At 30.6% G+C, this 23,581-nt stretch overlaps 1 protein-coding gene across 1 annotated transcript; it reads left to right on the top strand.

Annotated features, from left to right (window-relative positions):
* The first annotated feature begins 19,674 nt into the window (after positions 1-19,674).
* LOC108481560 (protein SOB FIVE-LIKE 1-like) lies at positions 19,675-20,342 on the top strand. Its single transcript, XM_053018321.1, has one exon. The coding sequence runs from the start codon at positions 19,890-19,892 to the stop codon at positions 20,340-20,342; it is 453 nt and encodes a 150-aa protein (XP_052874281.1). The 5' UTR covers positions 19,675-19,889.
* Positions 20,343-23,581: the final 3,239 nt, after the last annotated feature.

Here is a 23,581-nt window from a genome sequence, read left to right as displayed (position 1 = left end):
AAATAAACACGTCTATTTGCTTATAAACTTACCTCGGATGTCGTAAAACATGACGGGGCTGCTAGTCGACAACTTTTGTTTTTTCTCGATCCAAATTTGATTTCTTTATTTCTTGATCTAAACATATTCAAATTAGGCTCATTCAAACATATATTCATTCAATTTAATCCAAAAACACATAAATAGGAAAATTACCATTTTACCCCTAACATTTACAATTTTTACAATTTAGTCCCTATTGCACAAAACACAAAATACACAAAATTTCTCAACACCCATGTTAGGCCGAATAGTACCCATGCTCATATAAGTCCATATATTTTATCAATTTCACATTTTGGTCCCTCAAATTATTATTTTTACAATTAAGTCCTAATTACTCAAAATCATCAAAAACTCCAATACAAAATAAGTTAATCTAAAACATATCTTTCATTTTTCATCATCAACAACAAAAATCACAAGCTATCAACAATAGTACATCTCAAAATATTCATCAAAATTAGATATTCAAGCATGGGTTTTGTAGTACTCGAAGCAACGATCTCAAAAACGTAGAAATTATCAAAAACCGATAAAGAACGAACCTTGATTTTAGCTTAGAAGATGGCCGAACCTAACTTCTCCTATTTCTTTTGCTTATATTCGGCTATGCTGGAAATAATAAAATCAGCACTTTGTTTTATTTATCATAAATTATAACATATATATTATTTATTATTATTTTACCTTTTTAACCTTAGTTAATGAATTATAAAATCACATATATCATGCCCACTACCGTCCACTTCATATATAATGGGCTAATTTCATCATAACTACTCCCCTTTAGAAAGCCATCAACAAATAAGCCCTTTACAAAATAAACTACCCACTTTTTAATTTAAGCGATTAAGTCCTTTTATTTAATCGAACACCTAAACGACAAAATTAAATCATGAAATTTTCACAGACATAAATTCACATAGAATAAAAACTAAAAATAATTTAAAAATATTTTTATAACTCAGATTCATGGTCCCGAAACCACGGTTTCGATTAGGGTCTAAATCGGGTTGTTACAACTCTCCCCCTTAGAGATTTTCGTCCTCGAAAATCTTACTGGTAAACAGGTTCGGATAACGTTCTCTTATTGTATCCTCTGGTTCCCATGTTTTTTCCTCAACTCTGTGCTTATGCCACAATACTTTAACTAACGGAATTTTCTTATTCCAGAACTCTTTAACCTCATGAGTCAAGATGCGAATCGATTCTTCTTCGTAGGTCATATCGGGCTTAATCTCAACCTCGGTCGGACTAATCACATGTGAAGGATCATATTAATACCTCTGAAGCATCGAAACATGGAATACGTTGTGGATCTTTTCTAACTCAAGTGGCAACGATAATCTGTAAGCAACTGGTCCAATACGCTTTATTACCTCATACGGCCCAATGAATTTCAAACTCAATTTTCCTTTACGATCGAATCTGAATATTTTCTTCCACAGTGAGACTTTCAAGAAAACTTTATCCCCAATTTGAAACTCTATATCTTTATGTTTCAAGTCCGCGTAAGATTTCTGACAATCTGACGCTGCTTTCAAACTTTTACGGATCACTTTCACTTTCTGTTCAGTTTCTCTAATCAAGTCAACCCTGTGTATCTTATTTTCACTGAGCTCAGTCCAGTACAATGGCATACGGAATTTTCAACCATACAAAGCTTCATAAGAGTGCCATTTTAACACTCGATTGATAGCTATTATTGTACGCAAATTCAATCAGAGGCAAGTATCGTTCGCACGTACTTTCGAACTCGAGAATGCAACATCTCAACATATCCTCAAGTATCTGTATGATTCACTCAGACTGGCCATTTGTTTGCAGATGGAAAGCAGTACTGAAATGTAATTTCGTACCTAGTGCATCTTGCAATTTCTTCCAAAACCGCGATGTAAATCTCGGATATCTATCCGAAACAATAGATATAGGCACACCATGTAGTCTCACAATTTGAGAAACATACAATTTAGCCAGCTTATCAAGTGAGTAGTCTGTACGTATCGGGACAAAATGAGCCGATTTGGTCAATCTATCAACAACAACCCAGATTGCATCTTTCTTGCTTGGTGTCAATGGAAAACCAGATACAAAATCCATCGTAACTTTATCCCATTTCCACTCAGGTATCATTATCGGCTGAAGTAACCTTGAAGGTACCTGATGCTCAGCTTTTACTTGTTGGCAGACTAAACATCTTGCAACAAAGTCAGAGATGTATCGTTTCATGCCAGGCCACCAATAGAGCTATTTCAAATCATTATACGTCTTTGTACTACCTGGGTGAATAGATAACCGACTGTTGTGAGCTTCATTCAAAATCAACTGAACCAATTCTGAATTCTTCAGGACGTATATTTGGCCTCTAAACCTCAAACAGTCATCAGCATCAACTCTGAACTCAGAATCAGCATCCGTCTCACATTGAGCTCGTTTCACAACCAATTCATTATCAACTTTCTGGGCATCACATATTTGTTAAACAAACAACGGACTAGCTTTCAATTCAGCCACTATCGAACCATCATCAGACATAGCCAAATGCGTATTCATTGCATGCAAAGTAAATAATGATTTTTGGCTTAAAGCATCAGCAACAACGTTAGCCTTTCCCGGGTGATAGTCAATCACAAGCTCGTAGTCTTTTAGCAGTTCTAACCATCGGAATTGTCTTAAATTCAGATCTTTCTGAGCCATCAAGTATTTCAAGCTTTTATGATCAGAATAAACATGACATTTCTCACCAAACAGATAGTGATGCCAAATTTTCAACGCAAACACAATGGCTGCTAGTTCCAGGTCCTATGTCGGATAATTCTTTTCATGTGGCTTCAACTGTCTCGAGGCATAAGCTATCACTCTGCCTTCCTGCATTAGAACACAGCCCAAATGATTTAATGATGCATCACTATAAATAACAAAGTCTTTACCCGATTCTGGCTGAACTAGCACTGGAGCTTCTGTCAAAAGGGCTTTCAACTAATCGAAGCTTTTTTGACACTTCTCTGACCACTAGAACTTAACATCTTTTTGCAATAGCTTTTTCATCGGGGCTGCAATCATAGAGAAACCTTTCACGAACCGTCTATAATAACCAGCAAGTCCCAGAAAGCTTTGAACTTCAGAAACATTCTTTAGAGGTTTCCAATCCAGTATAGCTGAAATTTTGCTCGGATCAACCCGAATACTCAATGCTGATACCAATGACCCAGAAAACTGACTTCACTTAACCAGAACTCACATTTACTGAATTTTTCATACAACTGCTTATCTCGCAAAGTCTGCAACACAAGTCTCAAATGTTCGGCATGTTCAGCTTCATCACGAGAGTAGATCAAAATGTCATCTATAAACACAACCACAAACCGATCCATATACAATCTGAAGATCCGATTCATCAAATCCATGAAAATAGCAGGTGCATTAATGAGTCCGAAAGGCATAACCAAAAACTCATAGTGTCCGAACCTCATTCTGAAAGCAGTCTTTGGCACATCTGAATATTTAACTCGCAACTGATAGTAGCCTGATCTCAAATCTATCTTCGAAAATACTATGGCCCCTTTCAGTTGGTCAAACAGATCATCAATCCGTGGCAACGGATACTTATTCTTTATAGTCACCTTATTAAGCTGTCTATAATCGATGCACATTCTCATAGTTTCATCTTTCTTTTTCACAAACAACACAGGTGCACCCCACAGAGAGAAACTCGGTTGCGCGAAACCTCTATCTATCAATTCTTGCAACTGAGCTTTCAATTCTTTTAATTCTGTAGGTGTCATTCTGTATGGAGCTATGGATATCAGAGTCGTCCTAAGCATTAACTCAATACCAAAATCTACTTCCTGAATAGGCGGCAAACCTGGTAATTCTTCTGGAAACACATCCAGATACTCACATATAACAGGTACTGATTCAATGTTTCTTTCAGTCGCTTTACTATCGAGCACATAGGCAAAATAAGCTTCACACCCTTTTCTCACATATTTCTAAGCTAACATCGAAGAAATCACTGCTGGTAACCCATACAAATCACTAGATTCAATCCGGGTAATTTCATCATTCTAGCTCTGTAGATCAATGGTCTTTCTTTTGCAATTCACAACAACATCATGTAAAGTCAACCAATCCATACCCAGAATTATATCGAACTCATCAAATGGCAGCAACATCAAAATTGGCCAGAAAGCACAGATCTCGAACCATCAAGGGACAATTCTTACATACTTTATCAACCATAACACACCGGCCAAAGGGATTTGACACTCTAATCACAAACTCAGTAGACTCAACAAGCAGAGTCTTGCAGAATACTAATGTCTCACATACATAAGAATGAATAGAACTAGGATCAATCAATGCAATTACATTAGTATCATAAAGAGTAAATATACCAGTAATAACATTTGGGGATAAAGCCTCCTCTCGTGCACGTATAGCATAGGCTCTGGCTGGTGCACGAGCCTCTGATCTGATTGTCATATCTTTAGTCCCTCTCTGATTGCCACTAGTATTACTAGTATTTCTGGGTGGTCTACCTCGAGCTGCAGTGTTACCCGATCTCGTATTCTGCACCGAATTTTCTTCACCTAACATTGGGCAGTCTTGAATATAATGATCTATTGATCCACATTTAAAACGGGCTCGATCATGCAACCTGTAACTGCCGGGATGTCTTTTACCACAGTGCTTACACTCGAGTTGATTTGATCTGACATTACCTATACTCGCTGCTGAGGTAGCTCTCAAACTTACTGGTGGTCTATTTTGATCCTGTCTGGAGTAACCTAAAGTGGCTTTAGAATGGCTAAAATCATTTCGGAACTTCTTTGATGTCGAATGGAATGACTTACCGGATGTTATTTTGCGTGCATCTCTAGCTTCAAAATCAGCTTTTCTTTTCTCTTTCCCGTGCTCTTCAGCTTTGCAGGCTTGCTCAACAAGTACCACAAACTCTTTTATCTCAAGTATGCTAACCAACAGTTTGATATCTTTATTCAACCCATCTTCAAATCTTTTACACATTATGGCTTCAGTAGAAACACACTCTCGGGCATACCGGCTGAGTCTCACAAATTTCCGCTCATACTCTTTCACTATCATCCGACCCTATTTTAGTTCTAGAAATTCTTTACGCTTCTGATCGATAAATCTCTGATTGATATATTTCTTACGGAACTCAGTCTGAAAGAATTCCCAGGTCGCCTACTCTCTCGGAACTACTGATACTAGGGTATTCCACCAGTTATATGCTGTGTCTCGGAGCAAAGATATAACACATTTTAAACATTCATCTAGAGTACAGGACAACTCATCAAACACACGGATGGTATTATCAAGCCAGAACTCAGCCCGCTCAGTGTCATCATCATCAGTTGCTTTAAACTCTTCAGCTCCATGTTTTTTGATTTTATCAATAGATGGTCTATTCAATCGCAACAAATCGCTTACTTGAGGTACAGTAGGCATGAAAGATGGATTAATCGGGGGTGTCGGTTTTTGTGCAGCCGGGTTAGTCCAGATATATTGAGTGAACCAGTCATTCATCATTTGATAGAAGGCTTGTCTAACCACACTTTCTGGATTACTCGAAGTCGGTCGAGAATCAGCCTGCGCTGTCCCTTGAGCAGGAGCAGGCACTACACTCTCAACATCATCAGCTACAGCTCTGTCGGGATCCATTTACTATATGAAAAAACATTTCAAATGTCAGAAGTGATCACACTATCACAGTATATAATTATGGCATGTATAGCTAAACTCACACACGCTACGTTAGTTCTAGAATCGACTAAACCGAAGCTCTGATACCAATAAAATGTAACACCCCTAACCCGTATCCGTCACCGGAATTGGGTCATAAGGGTATTACAGAATAAAACACAATTCTGAACAATTGAATAAACATTTAAATAATCACAAGAATATGTTTCAAAAAATTCATTAAGATTTAAAATGTAAGCTAATGCAACTTTTAATTTGAACATTTCATATTATTAATAAAAATTAGGCATAACGTTCACAGGTAACTATATTAAATTATAATGCATCAACAATTCTATAAATATGGCATTAACATGGAAATTTTTATGAACGACGTATATTTTACATATTAATACTATTAATAGCAAGCATTTGATAATAAGTCAACTTACTTCATCCCTTGGTGCATTGGCTATCATATATATGTTATCGCATTCCTTATTTACACTTATTTAACAAGTTCATATAACCATTAACATATAAGTATTAGACATACATAATTAGTAATACATCTCCTTACCAAGCTCATGAAAACTTAATTAACATGTAAGGCCAAATGCATGTACGCATGTACTAACTTATTGTATAAATGAGCATTACAATTGTGACTTGCATATGCTTTTCTTTTTACCTAATATTTTATAATTTATATTAATCCAATGTCATTCATAATAGGCTACATGACCGAATGTACATATAATCAAAACAAGTCTATTATATATTATAATTACGTCCTGTATATAGATTCAATTCAAAACCTAGCATACATGTATTTATGTAACATAATCATCTTATGCTCATGCAAGGTACACGTTTACCCAAAAAGCCAAGGCCACACTTGATATTAAAGTATCCAAAATATATCAAATGGTTGACAGCTTATATCATGAACCTCATGCAGTATTTATCATTATTAATTAAGCTAATCAAATTAGAATATAAACACCTAACATTAAAACAATGTCACATCTTATATTTTCCATCACATGATAATGAACATACCATTATATGTTTTATCTATACTCATTCAAGGCCGAACCTTGCTGTCTAAAAATCATATATGCACCCAAACTTCCATCATAAATTATCAATAGATTGACTCATTAAACATTTGACTAAGAATTTTTAGCATAATATGCAAGCCATTATCAAAACATATAGTGCTCATCACATACATTATGCATTCAAGGCACACCACTTAGTAACCAAGATTAATATAAGTCTTACCTATCATAACTACTATAATAATTTAGCCATTTTCGCATGCTTATATACATAACCAACTTTCAACATTTTCGAAATAAAAACCAGCCTATACATGCAATAATACGGGTTTAACTATTTAAATACCGAGGCTATTGATAGTGTGATAGACTTTGCTGATGATCCCCGAGCTTGTAACTTGAATACAAAATCTATAAAGCAAAGAATCATATACACAAAATAAGCTAACATAGCTTAGTAAGTTTAAAGCAAATAAACAATTCCAAAATATAATCAATTCATTTCAATTTAAGTCGTACTATATTAATAATGCCAACTTTAACTTTGAACTTACAAATAAAATGGATAATAGCATTTTCTTGCATAAGACTAACATAGTCGAATTCTATGACATCATAATAACCAAATGTAAAATCAACTTTCTAGATTAGATTATCACTATATGATCCAACACATATATGGTTATCTATTCGCATAACCACAAGAATCCAACTATTATTATCATGTGCCTTTACTACTAGTATGAACGAATATATATATGATTATATATATTTATATCCAAAATTTATTTCATAATATTCATAACATTCGTTCGAATCAAATACACTTGTTCATTTCACATAAATTTGTCTTTTGCAACACCTAAAACTTGTCAAATTTCAAGTCTCACACATACCTTAATATTAATAGCTAACAAGCTAAATCATGCCTGGCTTTTAACTCAGTTACACATTCAATCGCGATTTACCTTTGCCCGATGAACCATTCGAAATTGGATAGGACACTTGAATAATCACATAAATCGTACAATGCCAACGTCCCAGACGTGGTCTTACATGTAACCACATATCGATGCCACTGTCCCAGACAAGGTCTTACTCATAAACACATATCAGAATCACATATCGATGTCATGGTCTTAATCGCACACATATACCAGAATCCTATGTTATGACATATGTATCCTAGCTATTCCTAAGGTTCATACGGGGCTTTCGGACGTCGTAACTCGGTCGAATTGAACTCGAAAGTGTAGTAGTCAAATTTAATCATTTTCGGCCATAGCATATTAAAATTCCACATTTCATAACAGCATATAAATATAACATTTAATTACCAAATAAACACATCTATTTGCTTATAAACTTGCCTCGGATGTCATAAAACAGGATGGGGCTGCTAGTCGACAACTTTCGTTTTTCCCCGATCCAAATCTGATTTCTTTATTTCTTGATCTAAACATATTCAAATTAAGCTCATTCAAACATATATTCATTCAATTTAATCCAAAAACACATAAATAGGAAAATTATCATTTTACCCCTAACATTTACAATTTTTACAATTTAGTCCCTATTGCACAAAACACAAAATACACAAAATTTCTCAACACCCATGTTAGGCCGAATAGTACCCATGCTCATACAACACCCATGTTAGGCCGAATAGTACCCATGCTCATACGAGTCCATATATTTTATCAATTTTACATTTTAGTCCCTCAAATTATTATTTTTGCAATTAAGTCCTAATTACTCAAAATCATCAAAAAGTCCAATACAAAATATGTTAATCTAAAACATATCTTTCATTTTTCATCATCAACAACAAAAATCACAAGCTATCGACAATGGTACAACTCAAAATATTCATCAAAATCAAATATTCAAGCATGGGTTTTGTAGTACTTGAAGCAACGATCTCAAAAACGTAAAAATTAACAAAAACCAACGAAGAACGAACCTTGATTTTACCTTGGAAGATGGTCAAACTTAACTTCTCCTATTTCTTTTGTTTATATTCGGCTATGGTGGAAATAATAATATGAGCACTTTGTTTTATTTATCATAAATTATAACATATATATTATTTATTATTATTTTACCTTTTTAACCTTAGTTAATAAATTATAAATTCACATATATCATGCCCACTACCGTCCAATTCATATATAATGGGCTAATTTCATCATAACTACTCCCATTTAGAAAGCCATCAACAAATAAGCCCTTTACAAAATAGACTACCCACTTTTTAATCTACGCGATTAAGTTCTTTTATTTAATCGGACACCTAAACGACAAAATTAAATCACAAAATTTTCACAGACATAAATTCACATAGAATAAACACTGAAAATAATTTAAAAATATTTTTCTGACTCGGATTCGTGGTCCCAAAACCACTGTTTCGATTAGGGTCTAAATCAGACTGTTACACATAACACGAGCTTGTGATCGATAAGGCCAGGCCGTGTGCACTAGACACAGCTGTGTGGTGGCCAAGTAGGCCGTGTTTGACACATAGGCTCGATCGATTTGGTTCGTGTGGGCCACACGGGCATGTGGGCCACACGAGCAAGCCACATGGGCGTGTAAGCCCATTTTACTAAGAAGATTTCTAAGGTTGCATAGGTTGCCCAAGTTAACTGTGAACCTATTGTAGGGTCGTTAAGCACTACTTAGACCCTAATTGACTGAAGTGACTGTTTGACTGATATATACATATATTTACATGTTATCGAGCACGATGATATTTTATGAATTGATATTGTATGCACTGTTGCCATGATATAGTATGTCATTACTATATGTTGCATTGCATTGGGATGGGGGTTGGTATTGTTTGGAGGAAGTGTACTGAAAGGCCTCGGGCCTAATTTAATGGAAGCTTAGCTGCAAACCACTGTTTAGTGCCGTATTCGGTACTTTTTGGAGTGTAGAGATGGGTGGGTTGATTATATCACCACATGGAGTGTAGGGATGGGTGGGTTGATTATATCCCCACTTTGAATGTAAGGTTGGATGAAGATGATGTGTAGAGGCTGGCTGGGTAGGATTTTGTGATTGCATATTTGTTACTTCTACTAATACGTTGATGGGCTAAGGCCCAACTGCATGACTGATTTTGTACTGAGATGGGTTAAGGCCAAACTGAAACCGATACTGTTACTGAAAAAGGTTTAGGCCCAGACTGTGATCACGTGCATACTGTCTGTTTATTTATATAGGGATTACACACTAAGTTTACATAATCTCACCCCTTCGGTTTAATCTGTACAGGTAATCCCCAAACTTGATGGATCGGTGCAGCGGAGGACTCGATGATGGCCCTTTGACACTGTTTCGTACTTATTTATGATTTTAAAATTTTATTTGGGTATTTTATTGTAAATATGGCCTCTATGGATTTTTATTTTAGTTTGGGATTTTTATTGGTTATGGTTTATAATTGCTAGTATTAGGATAACTCGGGTTTTCAAAAGAAACAAACATTTTAATAAGATACTCACAAATACACAAACCATTTTAAAAGCTTCCGCATTGAATAAACGTTTTGAAGACTTTCAACTCATCAAATAACACATTTTAAAATTAATAAGTAATAATAAAAAGTTTCTAAATGGGAATTATTTTAAGCAAAGTTACGGTTTTCTAACACCCTACCATGTGACATCGCCCGATCCGGTCATAGTGTCCAAGCCGGGTTTGAGGTGTTACAATTTTATAGTTTTTCTACTGTTCGTTAAAAAAATTACAGTTTTACTATAACCTTTATTATTTTACTCAAATCAGCCCCTGATTAGGTTTTTTAATGGCATCTAGAGAATTATATTATGCAATTAGGTCCTAGAATAGGACTAGAATTAGTGAATACATGAATTTATGATTTATTTGCTTATAATTGATGACATAAGTCCATGGATGATTTTATGGTAGCTGATATGATATAATTGTTCATAATTGTTTGTTTTAATTCGTGAATGATTATAAATATTCATCAATGATATACATATTGAATAAATGTCTTATATGTTTTAATGATTGATTTATGAATTTTCTATTCTTGCTAGAAATAGAATGTTGACAATGATATTGAATAATTACATTATGAATAATTGCATGGGATATGCATGGGGGAAAGTATGTAAGGTGGAAGAAACGAACGACAGTTTAAACTGCATTTATGATCGAAACGGTAGTTTATACTGCATATATGTTATATGTATGTTGTGTATTCACAGTTTAGAAGATTCTAACTACGACTAAACGAATGGAGCATCCATTATTTTCTCTGACAACTTTTATTTGCGAAGAATTGTGGAGCCTCAACCAAACGATAGCTTGTCTGCACTTAAACAAAAAAGTGGAATGAAAAGGTAGAGGGGGTTTTGAGGAACTCCCTATTTAGAGAGCTAGTGGTCAAGGGTAGGATTAACGAATGTTAAATGAAACATTAAATGAATGTTGCATGACATACTATGCATATTCATTAAAAAGTATATGTTGAAACGACCAAACTGATAAATGTGCATAAGTCTGATGTGATTGATATTTTGACTCGATAGTTAAATTGTTCAATTGAATTCGACTGAATGTTAATGCTTTGCTAAAGTGACAAAAACTAAATGACCTTATTGATCAGATTATTATGTGAAATTGATAATTATGTTTGACATGCTTATTTGAATATTAATTTTGGTTTATTGTAAAGGGACGCACATTAAGTTTCCATAGCTCAATCCCCTTATTTTTCATCTTTTCAAATAATTTCACAGATTAGGACGCGAACTTGACATGCGAAGGGTTCGCTTGTTCTTGCCAACTATTTATTATTACATGTTATTATTATCGTTTAATTTTATTAAGAATCGTGGTATGTGATAATTATTTTTAATTACATCACTTAGTATGCATGTTATTGATTAATTTTATTTACGGTCGTTAATGATTTAAGATTATATTAATATTAGTGTTAATTAATTAGGATGATATTTATTTATTAAATGATTTAAACAAGTTAATTATTATATAAAGATTATTAGTTTATTTTTCGCTGCTAAAATTTTACTTTAGTTTTAAATTTATAAAATGAGATATTCACTTGCATAAAATAGGTTTAGTATTAAAAATTGATTTGTAAAAAGATTGAGCCACCCCGGTGACGGATGTGATCTCTCTAGCTTGGGTCTACCGTCTAAGCTGTCTATCATCATCATCTTCTTTCTCATATCCATTAACAACGTCTTCTACATCTTCATTAGCATGTTTTCCTTAACTCCAATTTGGAGAGTACTTCAAATGCTCATACACTTCATCAACATTAACAATCTTAGGATTCTACAAAATGACTATCTAAAAGATCAAGAAAGGAAATGATAGTGACAACTTAGGATTATTGGATTGGGCATGCTTAAGTATCTCATTAAAAATCTTCCCCAGGATGAATTTAGTGAAGGTTACGACCTTGCATGATAAATAACCATCTTTTTTGTCATTGTATTTCTTTAGCTATTGGGTAGCTAAAGAAATCTCTGATCTTCCCAGGACTAAAAGTAAAGAGATGTCCACAAATATAGGAGCTCATGTGATTAGCACTTGCAAATTCCTTGATGCTTTTCTGCAAATTTGCATAAAATTTCAACATAACATTTTTCACAAAGGGTTTAAGATACCCAATATTCATTATCATAAAATCCCTTCTCATCAATATTCATTTCCAGGATGAAACCTTCTCAAGCTATGGTCTTTGTCCTTCCAGTACATTCAAAATATATAAAATCTAAAAAGTACAAATTTATAAATTTATAAAATTATTAAAAATATTATTTGTCACTAGAATGAACATGGACATAGAGTGTCCAAATACATTTGAGCCTGGACAATTATTTGTTTATATTCATTTTAGACATGCTTTTTAGTAAATTTATATATTTTAAATTTTCATAAATTATAATATTTTATATTATTATTAAATTAAAATAAAAAATTTGATATATTATAAAATATGATGTTTTATATATTTTATATATTTGGACAAATATATTTTATAATGTTTGATGTGAAATAATATATTTTATAAATATTAAATTTAATATATTTTTATTTCATAATAGTAAAATAAAAATGTTAAATTGAATGTCGATAATAGCAATGTAGAACGATCGCAAAACAATAAGAGAAAAAAAATAAGAACATAGATTTTACGTGGAGACCCTTTCGGGAAAAAATCATGGGCAAAGGAGAAGAAATTCACTAATATTGAAAATTGAATGATACAAGAGGAGTTTTAACTACATATATTTGAAGGTTGAAAAACCTTATTCTAATTAATGTCAAATAGAAGAAGAGTAGTTATATACGGGTTTTACTTGTGCTACATGGTCCATGCTGCGGGGGCCGAACGGTCGAAGATCTATTTGGCTACAGCCTCGAGCCTTCGGGTCATACAACTGCACTATTTCTTTAACAAGGATTCGAGTCACACAACTCTAACAAAAAATATAATATTTTATGAAAAATAAAAATATATAAAAGTATTGAAACATGTATGAAATGAATGTAGGCATATAGTTTCTGTAGGTTTAACTGTATCTGGCTCGAGTCAAGATGTAAGGCTATCACATATGTCGCCATGCTATTGGTTGACAATGCTAAGTCAACTTATTTTAACAATGTTACTGATGAGGTACCAAAAATGTGTGACGAAATTGAAGTTGAAGTATCAATTAGGCACGAGTGGCCAAGTTCAAGGGGCAAAATACATATTAACCTTAAATTTTAAAAAACCAAACATGCAATTTTTCATTGAAGGAGGGAAGTAGGGTAGGGACTATACTAGCCAAACCCTTCGTGACACCCTTGGTGTTATGCACTAAGTTAATTGTACCAAGCATCTCTAAATTAGATGTCCTCAAAATTTAAAACATACTAATTACATTCTCAAACTATTGATGTTATACTAATAAGGTTCTTCTGTTACTAAAATGTTAATTGCATGGTTAAATGAGATATCAAATCTTATGCGACATAATTTAAAATGAAAAATTTTAAAGAAAAATGAATGTTGTAAAAATTTGAGGTTCTTGAAGCTTTTACAGAAACTGTCGTTTACTCTCTCATTTTTTTATTTTACTTTAACTTTATTTTTTAATTTTAAAAGTTATGCGGTAACAGTTTACTTTTCTTTACTATTTTCATTTTAAATTATGTCACATAAGATTTTTCATGTCATATAATGGTTAAATTAACGATTTCAATAATGGAAGGACCTAATTGATATAACATTGATAATTTTAAGATGTAATTAGAACATTTTGAATTTTAAAATCTAATTTAATATGAGGGCCATAATTTGAGGATTTTTGTATACAATTAACTCTTAAATATATCATTTACTATATAATAAAAAAAATTAGAATGGTAATCTATAAATTAAGGTAGATTATAATATTTTAAATCATTATTTATATATCTAAAAAGATTAAAGGTAAAAAAGTCCTTAAAAATTAAAAATCAATTAAACCCTTAAAAATGGCATCTTTTTGAGTCTTTAATGACAAAAAAAAAATTTAACTAAGCCCCTTTCGATTAACCGTTAATGTGCTGATGTGATTAACGACAACCACTAAGAAATGACACATAACATGCTACCTCAGTAAAAAAATTTATTTTTTTAGAAAATTTAATAAATATTTTAAAAAAATTATTACGGTGGACAAGTAGCAATATCACTGAATGCAGTGACGAATAGGAACATGATGTTGTTGAAGGAGCTGGGCTGTGCTATTTTCCCTCAAAATTACAGTGAAAAGCACTCAGAGCTCGCAGCTTCTACTTCCACCGATTTCACCAAGCTTGGTATGCTCTTTTATCCCCCTCTCTTTTCTTACACTTTCTTTTCACTCTTTTATTCATTATTTCGCTTAAAATAAATTGATAGCTTTCCTTTCTTTAATATTTGTTTAGATTTATTCAAGTATCGGGTTTGAAATCGTGAAAAATATTTTTCAGTTTCCTTCATTTTGATGTTTGCGTAAATTTGATTTTCATATTTTAAAAATAGGAAAAAATATTCAAATTGTTTATAAATACATGAAATTGAATTAATAATTTTACTAATTTATTGTATGTAAATTATTGAATTGATGATTACATATAAATTGTTGAATTGTTGATTTTTATGTCAATTATTCAACGACAAAATTTAACAATAGGAATCAAGTAACATTTAATTCTTAAATTTGATAATTTTTTCAACTTAATCCTTGAACTTTTATGGTCCAGATTAATCTTGAAATTTGAAAACTTTTAAATTTTTAATAATAGTATTTTAATTTGTTGGGAAGATTAGATTCTAATTTTGTATATAATTTTATTAGTAATAATTTATATATACAAAATTCTAAGTATAATAATTATTAATTCAATTTGAATTTTAAATTTTCAAAATTTGAATATATATAAAATTATTATTAAATATGAAATATTGAATATTGAATTTTTTCAATTTTTACAATTATTAGTAATTTTATAATTCCAATACTTTTGAAGTCATCTAGAATAAATTTAGATAAATAATTGTCCAGATTCAAATGAATGTAGGTAACCATATGTTTAGGTTCATTTCAATGTAATTTTATTAATTTAATTTTTATATTATTTTAAAATATATATATTAAAAATTATTATTTTTGATTATCATAACATGCCAACCAGCTATTTTCATTGACGGGAGAATTTAATTGATCAATTTTTATCATTAAGAGTAAAATAGATTGCATTTTTAAAATAAAAAATTCTATTGATTTTTTTTCTACTTATGGGCTTTTTGACCTTTTAAGTTTATCTAAATATTATCACAAATTTATCAAATTTAAATTTTTCGTTATAATACAATTAGAAAGAAAATGTTTCCAGACTATCACAATTTTTTAAAAGAAATAATTAATACACATAGATGAATCATGCATCCTACGAAAAATAATTAATATATTCATTTTACGGTTAATGTTCAGTATTCGTGATTATTTCTTCTAATAATATTATTTTATGGTTTGAACTTGCATTTTCTTTAATAATGTAATGTATCTTATTATTGCTTTCAACAATATTATTTCTAATGTTTAAATTTACATCTCTTTTTAAGAATATAATATGTCTTACTATTGCATCCAATATTTATTAATATATAAAATTATTTAATTTTATATTAAGTTGAGGTGGTACTAGCAATCGGGAATGGACGATTCATGGTTACTCTTGCCAATGGAACTTCAAAATTTTTGTTTAAGAGTGGAGTTATACAGTAACTTAATGTTTAAATCAGTGGGAAAAATTGCATTACCAGAAGTTGAGAAGATATATAATATAATTAGTGTTGAATTTGTGATGAGAGAAAATTACATGTAATTGAAGTTTGAGATGAAAGCTGAAAGCAGCACCATGACAACCATCTGAAAATAAAAAGGAAATAATTAAAGGGTCATTTCAATAGTGAATGCATGGAGTAAATTCTGGGAATTAGTTAACTGTCTGATCACACTAATTTCACCCAGTACTTACAAGTTATGGTATCCAGCCAATTCATCCATCCATCTAGTTCATTGATACAACTTGTTTAATCAGCACCAACTTTATCTGTTGAAAGTATAGCATTTGAGGGTTTATTCATTTCAAACAAAATAAACATCTAGTTTTTATTCACGAATACCCAAGTTGAGTCCTCCTCCATAACATACCAATTATATAAATTAAGAATAGGAAGCTTCGTTGAAGTTGAACCAAATGAAGTTCTATATATTATTATAAAGAAGTTGCCATACAAATACAATTTATTTCTCAGAATACACTTTGATACTTCAAATCTCAAGTTTACAAAAAAAAAAAAGAATAAAACTGATTTTTTGTATAGATACTTAGCTCCCTTCCCAATGTCGGAAGAAAAATGTGTTTATAGATACCCAAATTCAAATTTTCTTACTTGTTCTAATCTATTTTAAATTCAATCACTCTTACTAATTAATATATATATATATATATATATATATATATATATTTGAAGCATTAGCAATGAAGTTTTTAACTCCACAAGTAAAATTAAAAGAATGTCATATATCACATTTATTTATTTTTCATTCCTTTAAACATAAATTGAAAACATTAGATGATTTCTTGACACACTTATGAAATTAAAAATATTTTATATATCAAATAATTATTTATATATCTATATTAAAATATTGACACAATTTTTGTGTATCTTGTTCAAATCTTATCATGTCTAAATTTTTATTAATTTTATTTCAATTTTTACATAAAAATAAGAATACTATCATAATAATATAACTTAATTTGTATATAGGGATATTTTAGCTATTTTTCATTTAAATCGTTATCGATTGACTTATGACACCAGCTCAATCAAATTTAAATAATACTAAATTTTGTTACACATACATTGTGGATTGAAAAGAAAATTTAATATTAAATTATATTTATAAAAATTAAGTCATAAGTACCTCATAAAGTAATTAAGAATAATTTTTTCTAAGTCGGAGTTTAGTTTTAGATATTTTATTTTTGTTTTTAATTTAAGTAAAACAGCACCATATCATTAAATTTATATTTAGTATAATATTTTTGATAAAAATGAAATGATACAGATACAGATATAGACATATAATGCTACATGTTGAGAGGACAGGCACAATCAAATTAGAGGACAGGAGCAGAAGCAGAGAAAGATATTAGGACATCTCAGTCTCAAATGGTCTCACTCGTAATTAAAACCTAAACTCCAGTTGGCTTCCCCTCTCTCTCGATATAGAACCCTAGTAAAAAGCCTGCTGAAGTATTAATGAGAGGATAAAAGAGAAATGAAACTACGAAAAGTGTGAAAGGCAGGCTAAATTGGGGCAATGAAGAGATGATGTTTTTCAACTTCTCTAGCCTTTATTTAAAATACAAACAAAAAGTCTTATGTTCTTCTTCTTAGTTTTATTACACTGTGACCAAACTGTCTTTTGCATTTAAAGCATAACCCTTTTGAATTAATGGCAATTGCAGAGAGAAGAAGTAAAGAAGATTTTGTGTATTAAAACTACATAACGTCAACAACCCTTGTCCTTTCAAATTCAAGAACCAAATTTTCAAAAAAAAAAAAAAAACACTTCTTTTTTTATTTATGCTTTTTACAAGATCAATTTCACTTTCCTTTTGCAGTTTCTAGCTGTCTTCTGCTGATTCAAAGTCAGAGAATTACTGGGTCTGTTGATTTCCAGGCACCGAGTAACATCGTCTTTATTATTATAGTTTTCTTACAGATGTATTCGTTTTTTTTTTTAAATATAATTAACCAGTAATATTTTGTTTTTGGAATAAAATAAGGGTTAATATTTGATGAAATATAATTTTATTCATTGTTAGTTAACTACACTATAATATATAATTATCACTATTAGTTACAGTTTTTAAGTATAAATAAAATAGTATCACATTATTAAATTTTAAAAATAACAAAGTATTATTATACACTTACATATATTTAATATTTTCTCTAACTTAATTTAGCTTTAATTAAATTACTTAAAATAATTAATTTTTAAATTATAAACAAACATTTTCTTCTTCTTTTACAATTTTTAATCATTTTGTTTTTTTCATTAAGTTAATATTTTTATTTTTGTGCAATGATTTAAAAAAATTAGTAATTTTGTGCTAGTTTTCTATGTCATTGACACATAATTTTGATAATTATTTTATCTTAAACCCCAAACCTTAAATTCGAACCCTAAACCTTAACCTTGAACCTTGAACCTTAAGGTTCAAGATTTGATTTGGTTTTAGGTTTAGTGTTTAAGATTTGAGTTTGGGATTCAAAGTTCAAGTTTAATAGTTTGGTCATTTAATTTTTTTTATTGATTTGGTCAACCTAAAATATAAATTGATCAAATTAATCACTCCATCGTCAAATTAGAAGACTAACAATGCATTTCTACCATAATCACTCTAAAATTAAGATACATTACTCGTCAATTACTTTAAATAGGAGTTATTTTTATTTTGGTCACCTACAAATTTCTTCATATAAATATTCGGTTAGTTTTTCGTTACCATTTAATTGTGGAGTATTCAATTTTATCAATTTCGTTTTTAGGTGACCAAATTAAAAAAAAAAATATTTCAGCGATAATTTAGGAGGGTTAATATTTGATGGATTGAAGAAAATATAATTTAATAAATTATTTTATAAGCACCTCGTTGATAGCTTATTTTAAAAAATTCGAATAGGTCAGATAAAAATTTTATTGGTATGAAACAATTTGATTTTTTTCGAAAATTTTATTAAAAATATTAGTTTTTATGAAGTCTTTTTCACTAATTTAAAAAAATATGTTTATATTATAAAGAGCAATTATTCTCTTTACTGTCAGAGAAGTAAATTTTATATATTTAAGAAGATATCAAATATTCCTTTTAATTATTTTATTATGTTTTCTATTTCATCTTTAAAAACAACAGAGTTCATTATAATTTCACTTACTAAATTGTTTTATTCTATTTAATAATAAATAATATATAAACAAATCAAAATCAATTTTTTAATTCCAAGAAAAAATAAAACTCTAACAATAAGGCCTCTAATACAATTCGAACCCATTTTATACTTAAGCATCGGTCAAAACCAAAGCTAAAATTTGATTAAGCTGGGAGAAGTAGGATTTTGTATTTACAAAAAGAAAAGGTATAATTTAAATAAATTTTAATTCTTTGTTTCTGGACTATTATGATAATAAATGCTATATATGATGACGAATACAGACAATAAATATGATTAAGAAATAAAAAGCAAAATGAGGACATAACAACAGTAACATTGCATTAACAATGGTATTTAACCTGGCTTCCAGGTGTTGGAATTATCTAGTATATCCTAAGGCAATTAATATAGTTTGAGTGAGATGGGTTCTGTTGTTTTTATCTTCAAAGCTGCTTTCCTATATTTAACAACTCAAAACCTTTCATCATTTGCTTGATTCTTGTTTCTACTCCATCTTTATTCTTTACTCATATCATATGGAGCCTTCCAATATCTTCGGAGGCGCCGAAGAATGCCACAGCAGTGAATCAGGGTGGACAATGTACATTGGTGACGCCGCAGCCGACGATGACGGCGACGCAGGCACTGATGCTGACCACGACGACGACGATGATGATGGTGATCGTTTCGACGGTGCTGACGAAAGCCAAACAGATGCCAATCATGAAGCCGAAACTGATGACTCTATGGCCTCCGATGCTTCTTCTGGTCCAAGCCATCGTTTGGAGCAGGAGGTGGAGGGTGAGGAAGAGGGCCGCCATTGTTATTCAGACAAGAAAGCTAGGAAATCATCAGTGGGCAGCAAACAAAAGCCTGGAACGAAAAGGAAAGAAGACAAGGAAGAGATGAGGAGGTTGAAGACAAAAGAATCTAGCACTCAATCTCCAAGTGGTTCCAGGAAAAACATCTGGTTCGGTAAAAGAAAGTAGGCGGTTTTGTTCTTTCGTTTTCTCCATTTTTGTACCCTCGGCTCTCTCTTCTTTTGGTGGGTTTTGCAGGGAAAACAGTACCCTACGTATTAGCCTATGACCTATATAATGTAAGCTACAAGCTCTTGTTTCTGCTACACTGCTTAGCAAGCTTCCATTCATGAATTTTACATACCTGCATGCATTGTTTTAATATTTATATTGGGTAAAAGCCGCATTATTTCAATGTTTTTACGGAAAAATTTGCAAGTAATACACCAATGCAACCAAATCTTGTATCCACAAATACGATCAATATTGCTTTGGGTTCAAAAAGCAATTCAATTGAATCTTGTTAATTCAATATTTAATTTGCTCTGCAATACAATATAAAGGCATCAAAGATTCAAAATTACTAGGAAAGTTTTTTTTTTTTTACAGGTACCCATGGATGATATTTTTATTTTAATTTAGCTCTGTTCAGAACTTAAATTTAATTATAAGTATTTATAAATATTAAGTGAACAAATCTATCTATCTAATAATAATATAACAATGGTAGTTTACTTTTGTGGATCCAACGGGGACACATTGCCATGCACGTGGGGTGAAGGGAATTTTAGTAAATTTAGTCAATTCAATGACGGCCAGGCCGGCCAACCTCTAATTGATAAATTGAAATCATTGTTTAAAGGACTAGTATACAATATTTTACATCAATTTTAACTTTAAAATGATTTTTCTCAAAACATATGGTATACATTAATGTAGATATTATTTTTAAAATTTTAATTTTGTTTTTCCAATATTTCGTATATTTATAGAAGTTATTGCTCGAATTATACATTTCAACACAAAGTGAAAATCAAGCCAAGCATTCAGATGAAACGACGCCGTAGTGCAACTCACTCATTGCATGGGCAGAACTCATGATCTCTTAAGGCACGCTTCCATATTTCGTTATATTTGAGTAATTATTTGTTGAAATACGAAATTTCGTATAACATTTAGGAGGATTTAATTTAAAAAATACTGAGTTGAATTTCAACCATCAAAGACTGGAGTTAAACCTAATCTAACCTATTTTTCAATTTTATAATATATGATTTTGTATAAAATTATATTAAAATTAAATCTATAATATCTATACGAGTTTGAAGAAATTTTTAAATCGAGGAGAATATTTTTTCTATCATATTATTACATTCACGTATAATTATAATTTAATTTAATTTAAAATATTTGTTATTAAAATTTAAAATAATTGACACATGAATAAGATAATAATTAAAGTAATTTAAATTATAAAAGAAACAAACTTAAATCTATTTTTCACGTAATTTATGATATTGATTTTATATTAATATACTATAAAATATGAAAACAGTTAAACAGAAAATGAGTGAAATACATATATTAAAAATTAAGAATTTAAATATGTACCATATTAAAAATACAAGAACCAATTTCACGTGGAATATTTTTTGGCACAATAATTTATTTGGTCCTTTTACAAAAAAATCAATTTATTCATTCATTTAATTTTTCGTCTCTTTTAGCTATTAAACTCTCATTATTTATCATATTACCCAAAATTGATGGAAAAGTTAACTTATTGATGAAAAGTTAACTTCTTGATGTGGCATACACATGGATACCACGTCAATAATTAATTAATTTTAAAATTTTTAAAATTTTTAAAATTTAAAATAATTAAAAAGTATAAATATTTTAATATTTTAAATTTTTAAAATTTATTGTTAACTTAGTGGATTGCCACATTAGCAAAGTTAGCAAATGTTTACTTTTTCATCCATTTTGGAGTGATTTAACAAAAAAAGGCAAGTTTAAGAAGATGAAAAAGTAAATGAAAGACTAAAATGACATTGTTTATAAAGTTGGAGAGTTAAATAAATCATTATGCCTATTCTTTTTGCCAATAGTTAAGCCATCCATAAGAGGGTTGGGACATCACTATCATTTTATGGTTGGAACTTAGGGTGTGTTTGTTTCATAAAAAAAGACTTACCTAAAATGTTTTCTACAGTTTCATGTGTTTGTTTTATGGAAATCGAATATGACTTACAGCTCAACAAAAAATAAGCTTTTTTTGGTGTAAAATGACTAATCTTTTTAAAAAACACAAGTCATTTTTTGGAAAAAAATCCCTTGATAAGTAATTTTATTTTTATATAAAAATTAACTTCAATCAAACCTAATATTATTATATTAATAAATTTTAAATTTTAATTTTAAAAACAGTTAATGTAATATCCTAAAATTCAGGGTTAGTACAATCGAGTTTGTGAATAGAGAGAAAGAGTGTGTGTGTGGTCATGCCTTAATTTTTGAAATTATCTATGCATTTCTAAAAAATAAATGAGGTATTGGTTTGTTGGTTAAGTGTTAGTGAAATGTTTATTGAAACCTAAGTTCAAATCCTTTCTCTTTCACTGTTTTTATTATTTTGCAAATTTTGCCTTAAACCTTAGTTTGTGACATGTCTTATTTTTTAAAATAAATATTTCAAAATTATATTAAAAATGAGTTATTGGTTTGATGGTTAAACATTAGTGAATTTATTCTTGAGGTCCTATCTTCAATTCCATTCCCATGTAAATAATTTAATTTTTTGACAAAAACCCCTTATTTTAATGTGTGGGCCATCCAAGCCTAGTTAACCTAGGTATAAATATTAATTTTTCAATAATAATCAGCCTTTAATCTTCCTCCTAATTGCCCTACCCGTTCCTCTCCTTCTCTTTGATTTTAACTTTTTTTTTCATTTCCTCCATTGTTATCATCGCCTACACCTAGTTTTATTATCTCTTTCTTCTTTTTTTTTCTTTTTGCCACAAGATTTGTTAACATATTCTCCACCATATTGCTGTCATTTTTCCTCATTAAAATCAGCCCCAAATCTAAAATCTTGAACTCCAAGATCAATCTCGAACATTGCCAAGAAAGTGTTGTCGAAACCATTTTTAAATTGAGTTTTGGAAAATGGGAATCGACTTTAAGAAAAACGAAAACGGGAGTCGCCACCAATCTTTTTAGGTGTGATTGGATCACCTTATAAAATGTTTTGTTTTAAAACATTAATTTTGGTCTACGAAAGTCGAGAAAATGGATTCGAGAGTCGGTTACGTACGAGGAAGGGTTAGCACCCTCGTAACGCCCAAAAATTGGTACCTAATTGATTATCAAGTGTCTTTAATGTTGAAAATTTGAAAGTTTTAATATGCAAACCTCTTTTAATT

This window comes from Gossypium arboreum, chromosome 1 (assembly GCF_025698485.1).
Source record: "Gossypium arboreum isolate Shixiya-1 chromosome 1, ASM2569848v2, whole genome shotgun sequence".
Lineage (NCBI taxonomy): Eukaryota > Viridiplantae > Streptophyta > Magnoliopsida > Malvales > Malvaceae > Gossypium > Gossypium arboreum.
The sequence above is the reverse complement of the archived record's forward strand: the minus strand, read 5'-3'. Positions and strand labels throughout refer to the sequence as shown.